The sequence below is a fragment of the Lissotriton vulgaris genome, chromosome 1_1 (assembly GCF_964263255.1).
Source record: "Lissotriton vulgaris chromosome 1_1, aLisVul1.2, whole genome shotgun sequence".
Lineage (NCBI taxonomy): Eukaryota > Metazoa > Chordata > Amphibia > Caudata > Salamandridae > Lissotriton > Lissotriton vulgaris.
Genome location: NC_141685.1, coordinates 204,866,254 through 204,872,298, shown reverse-complemented (window position 1 = coordinate 204,872,298; position 6,045 = coordinate 204,866,254). Strand labels below are relative to the sequence as shown.

The following is a 6,045-nucleotide window of genomic DNA, read 5'->3' as shown; positions in this document are numbered from 1 at the left end:
GTCGCCTCTGTGTCCTCAGAGCAGATTGGCCCAGTGGACACTGGGCTGGCCAATGACAGAGTGGTCCAGTTCTGGTTGCCTCTTGGTCCTCAGAGTAGGTTGGCTCAGTGGAGACTGGGCTGGCCAATGACAGAGTGGTCCAGTTCCGGTTGCCTCTGGGTCCTCAGAGCAGTGTGGCCAAGTGCAGGTGGGACTGGCAAATGACAACATGGTCCAGTTTCCGTTGCCTCTGGTTCCTCAGAGCAGGTTTGCCATGCTGGATGAGGTCTCTCTTCGCCGGTTCTCTGCCAGCCTGCCTGAAATGGTGAACACCCCTATGTTGCCCCTGTTAATACCCCTAGTGCTAAGGGGACAGAAGAAGTTAACCAACAAGTACACCAGCACGGCGAGGAAGAGCAGCGAGCCAAGGGTGGCCAGTGCCACGCCTACGCTGAACTTGGTGGTCAAGGGGCGTCTTTCGCCAACCTGGGAGGAAGAGTTGTCCAACACAACCAGGATGATCCCACACACCAGGAGGATTATGGCGCTGATCAGAAGGACAATGGAATCAGAGAAGCCGCCACTCTTCAGCGCGTCAATCTGATCCCGGCTACTGATGCAGTTCATGTCCTGGACAGCGGAGCTGAGCAGCTGCTTCATCAGGATGAGGAGGGACAGGATGCACAGCGTGCTGCCCACCGCCAACCGCCACTCACTGGAGCGACTGCTGGTGCTGTCCACAAGCAGAATCCCTCCCACTCCGCAGAGCAGGATGACGAGTACGGCTACACTGTAGCACAGGATGGACTTCCTGGGCTCCCGGGCCCACCACAGTTCAATGTGCTCATCCAGGATGTTCCGCTCCATACGGTGTGGATCGAAGGGGACTCTGGGTGGAGAAGCCTCCTCCATCCTTTCCATTCTGTCTCCACCTGAAGAAGGATGGGTGCAAGATACAGTAGCCACGTCACAGAAGGAGGACCTCTGGATGGCAGCCTACCTGACCCCTCAGGGCCATCACTGCTGTAGTTGTGGTGCAGCGTGGGGCCTCCATGTCTGTCCTAGTGGTTGCAGATCCTGTCACTCTTGTAGAGACTTAGCACCACGTCCTAGTGGTTGCAGATCCTGTGAGACTCCGGTAGAGATTTAGCAACGCGTCCCAGTAGTTCCAGACTCTGTAACTCCTGAGGAGACCTAGCAACGCGTCTCAGCGTTTGCAGACTGTATGACTCCTGTAGAGACCTAGCGACGTGTCCTAGTGGTTGCAGACCCTGTGACTCCAGCAGAGACTTAGCGAGGCATCCCAATGGTCGCAGGCCCCGCAGCTCCTGTGGCGACCCAGCGTCATGTGATGAGGATAGCGTGGTCGAGATCGTCAGTTCCCAGACACCATAGGCCTCTTTGACGACGTATGTTATGAATGGTCCTATGAGGATTGCGAAATCACAGTCTCCACAGAGAATTATTGGCCTCTTCTCTTCCACGTCACCTGAAAGTGCAGAAAACAAGACAGCATTAGATGAAGCCAGAGGCCTTTGTACAGCGCTAGGCAGCCTCGCAACTAGCTTTACACTATATAAATGCATATATACATACAGAGCTGTATTTTGTATACTGAACTCAGGTATTGATGATGCTGAGGACAACATAAGTGGGTATCTGGGAATACAAATCCTGAGACCTTTCTATATGTGTTTGCTTTGATCTTAGCATAGAATATGGGGAATTCAAATGGGGAAAAAGCATCCTTTATGGTATATATAATGGAACGCGACCATCCTATGTCTGCTAAGAGGAATGTGACCAACCTATATGGGCTACGACGAGTGAGATCATCGTATATGGACTATGAGGTGTGATCCATCCCATATGGGATATGAGAACCGTCCTGCGGGGAATATGGGGAACGTAAAGTAGCAATAGTATCTCACACAAGATATGAAGACTACCGTGGTGGTAGTATAAAATATGAGACTTTTGAATGTGGGATATGGTGTGTACAAAACTGAGACCATTCGATATGGAATATGAGAAATGGGAACAACCTATATGGGATATGAGGAGTGAGCTATCCCAATAGGGTTATGACGATCCTCTGGCAGGATAAGTGTGGAATACAAGATTAACTTATAAAGGGGTGGGTGATAAATTTCACTCCGCCGGCGGAGTTTGCTGAGTTTTGCGTCTCCGCTTTATGCTTGCAACGCGGAGTTCAGGCAAAACTCTGCCAACTGCCACATGGTGACGTTTTTTTCGTGTGCAGCTCACCAACATTAAGTTGGTGAGTGCAAGTGAAATTTGGCATCCCCGTGCACGATTTTCGTGTGATAGGACGGCACCTTCCGTGATTTTTTCAACACAGGTGGTGTGGGTAGTCCCAACCATTCGCGGTGAGGAAGTTGCTGCTCACAGTGAGAAAAACGACTCGAACTGAAGCAAAGAAGTAGAGCCGACTGGTGCGCTGCGTGGTGCTATTCCCTCTGATTTTGCCGCAAGAAACAAGCTGCCGGTGCTAAAAATCAGCCTGGCATGCCGATTTTGCCCACTCGCGGAGCTCCGTGGAATCTTGCAGAGGTTTTATATCACTTCCACGAATTCCGCGGAGTGAAATTGAGAGTTCCACCAACCCCCTATCTTATATGGGATGTGAAAGCCACCTTCATGGTGAGTAGAAAGGAGTGAAACCATCCTCTATGAGGAATGAGCCATCTGATATGGAATATGAGAGCCACATTGCAGTGGATGGGGGAATACGAATGGGCAAGAACATCTTATATGTGACATGAAGACCACCTTTTTGGTGAGTATAGAGAATAAGACTATTGAATGTAGGATATAGTACGAACGAAGAAGCAAGACCATTCGATATGGAAATATTTCTTTATAGTAAAGTTGTTCATGACATCTGACAAAGACAACGCATGCACGCGGTACATACTTTAAGAACTTGTAGTAGATTTGCTTATGACTCTCAGGACCACCCAAAGCCCGTTCTGTGCTGTTTTGCTCCTTACTTCCTGTGTCCCCAGGAGTACCTTTCTAGTCTTCAGGCAAGAATGCTGTAATCCAATCAGCTGCAGCCGTGCCGCGATATACTTAGGAGCCTCCCTCTAGCTTCACCCCCACCTCAGCATCATCAGATCTACATCATCATCTGGACCACACCCAGGGTCAGAAACCCCCAGGTTCAAGCTGTCAATCAACAGCTCTACTAGACCTACAAAGATGGCGTCTTCCAGTGCCAACCTCTTAACCCCATCCCTTACTCACAGCAGCATCAACATTCCCATTAATGACCCATATACTTGCTCCAGATATTCCTGGTCCAGTGATACCTCCCTTTAGCAACAGAGCAGAGTGTGCAGAAGGCTCCATTGACCACTTCCAGCACCTGTTCCCACCCACCATAAGACGCACCAACCACCTCTTTTTCTGCAGCCTACACCCCCCTCTCATGAGCCAGACTTCCCCGACCTTGATCAGACCCCGGCCCCCATTCAAAGACCTACCCACACTCTTCTTTCACTGCTCAGTGTCCTTTCCACTGAGGAATATAAAACTGTCATGGCTGGAATGCTTGGATTAATCTCAGCCACTGATAATTACTCTGGCTGCATTCAAATCCATCATTTTTTGTCCACCATGCTACCTCAGCCAGGAACCAGCCATTTGCAAATCAGCCTCGGTCTGGCCCCAAGAGGAACATTGTCCTTCATAAGACAGACACCTTGCCACGAGCCGGGGATACTTCTCAGGCCTCACCCCAAAGTACCAACCCAGGGGCTGTGGACGGAGTCAGCTGTCTCCTGGGTAGTCATGTCCAGGTGACCGGCCATCAGAGCACCTCCACGGAACCCTCATCGTCACCAGCAGTTGCCCTCTGACATGTTGCAGAGTTCAGTTCGCATTCAGGGAAGCCCGTGGATCCAGCGCGGAGCCTGAAGGTCCCCTGTATCCGCACTCGGGCAGCCTCCTAGATCATCTAAAGTGGTCCTGGATCCGCTCCTCCGCCACTCTGACTCCAGGAGGCAAACCCCTTCCTTTTATCAGTCTTGGTGGCTCGGCGTCCCCTAGCACAGCATTGCTCCTTCTGCCTTCCGTGCCCGCAGCTATGCCACGCCAAGCGGGTACCCTTCTTCTGCCAGTCCTTTCCACCACTGTCCATCCAAATCCAGCTGTGTCGGCAATGGATGCTGCCTTGAAGTGTCCATGATTGAACAGCAAGGCCTTGAGTGTAGAATTTCCAAGAATCCCTGTGGTGTTGAGTGATCAATCACAGTGGCGGCTGCCTCTGATTGAGGGTGGCGGGTGAAAAAATAAAAATAAAATAAACTTACCTCTGTGACGCCGCAGCCGCACACCTCTCCCACCACTGCATGCCTCGCTTCCATCTACTGGCAGCACCAGAAGACCTCAAGCTTCCATACTCTCCCAGCCAATAACGACGTTGCCTGAGCAGCATTGTGATTGGTCTGAGCGCCCTGTTTAGTCTCTCAGGCAGTGCCTGGGGAGGCTTGGCATGTTCTCCAAGGTGCTATGCAACAAAGCCACGTGGAGAACATGCCAAGTGTGTATGAAGGTTAGGGCCGGTCAAGCCGCCATACGCACGTAGGGAGGGAGCGCAAACCACTCCGGCGCCCTCTGCAACGAGCCAGCCCCGCCCCGTCCGACCTGGCTACAGCAAAGTAAGATACAATTATAATGACTTCTTGTTATTATCATTTCCTTTTTCTTTTGCACTGCTCAAGGAGCAGGTGGGTGATGCGCTTCTGCCTTAGCGGAGAAGCCGCCACTGATTAATCAACATGGCGTCCTTCCAGGAAGCTCCACAAGCCAGCATTGTAGGGTTCTCAATGACACACCCGGAAACTATTACATGCAAAATAAACACCTTCAAAATAATCAAAAATGGTGGATTGAGGAAGTTCTCAGAGACTCTACTCGCTGACGCACAAAAGCAGGTGCAACCAAGACAAAGCTCCTGTATACACAGAACATCCAAGGGCCGCCAAGAAATAATTCTGAGAGGCCATTTGGGGAAAAAGAACTTAAGGTTTCTAACAGGCTTGAGGATTTAAGCAACAGGCACCAGTCAAACTCCTTCCAAGAGCGGTGGTCCTGCATGACCAGGGTCACTGGAATTCTGCAGCAGGGGAGGGTCAAACTATGTGGCAGGGTTGAGTACATATGCATCAAGAAAAGGCAAATTATGCGGCGTAATGCGGCACATATTTTAATAGTATTACTTCATTACTTTGGGCTTTTTACACTTGTTAACACTGCCTTGGAATTGGGTGCACCTCATTAGTACCAGTTAACACCCAAATATAACAATAAGCAACAGCAAGGTGACCAGTCAAGCTTCGCAAAGGGCCTTCCATTGTACGACTACACATGTTGTTGCATTTTTCGTAACTTTTGAACAGTTTGAGCAAGAAACACTTTTTTGGGTCAAAATCATCATATTATGCAGCAGATGATGGATTATGTGGAAAATGCAGCAAATGTATAATTATGGAAAACTCGCTGCACAATCGCATAATTTCAGTGGCTCTGTTATGTTATGTTATGTTAAAATATTTTATACCGCGCACGTTCACCGGAACGGTTTCATGGCGCTCATAACAAATGCAGAGGGCAAGGGCAGGGGTTTACTCGAATGCTAACTGAAAAAGAAACGTCTTCAGTGTTCTACGGAAGCAGTCGTAGGTGGGGCAGTGACGGAAGGAGGGCGGGAGGGAGTTCCAAAGTTTGGGGGCCAGAAAAGAAAAGCAAAGGCCACCATGTTTTTTACGTTTGATTTTTGGGGTAAGCAGAAGGTTATGTGAGATGGAGCGAAGATCTCTAGTGGGTGTATATCGCTTCAAACTAGAGGAAATGAAGGCAGGCGCAAGGTTAGAGAGGGCTTTGAATATCGTACAGCCAAGTTTAAAAGTGCAACGTTTGGCCACCGGGAGCCAATGCAGGCTCCCCAATAGCTGCGAGACGTGCTGATGTTTAGGCTGATGGTATACTAGGCGAGCAGCCTGGTTTTGCACCAGCTGCAGCCTGTGAAGGTGGTAAGCG

The 6,045-nt window shown here is 50.0% G+C and overlaps 1 protein-coding gene across 1 annotated transcript; it reads right to left on the bottom strand.

Moving 5' to 3' along the window:
• Positions 1-237: 237 nt before the first annotated feature.
• TMEM125 (transmembrane protein 125) lies at positions 238-900 on the bottom strand. The gene has a single exon (XM_086952184.1). It carries the CDS (start codon positions 898-900, stop codon positions 238-240), a length of 663 nt encoding a protein of 220 aa, XP_086808310.1.
• Positions 901-6,045: the final 5,145 nt, after the last annotated feature.

Bases quoted from the DNA above. Each gene is read 5' to 3' on its own strand.
- TMEM125 (XM_086952184.1), bottom strand. From the start codon at position 900: ATGGAAAGGATGGAGGAGGCTTCTCCACCCAGAGTCCCCTTCGATCCA.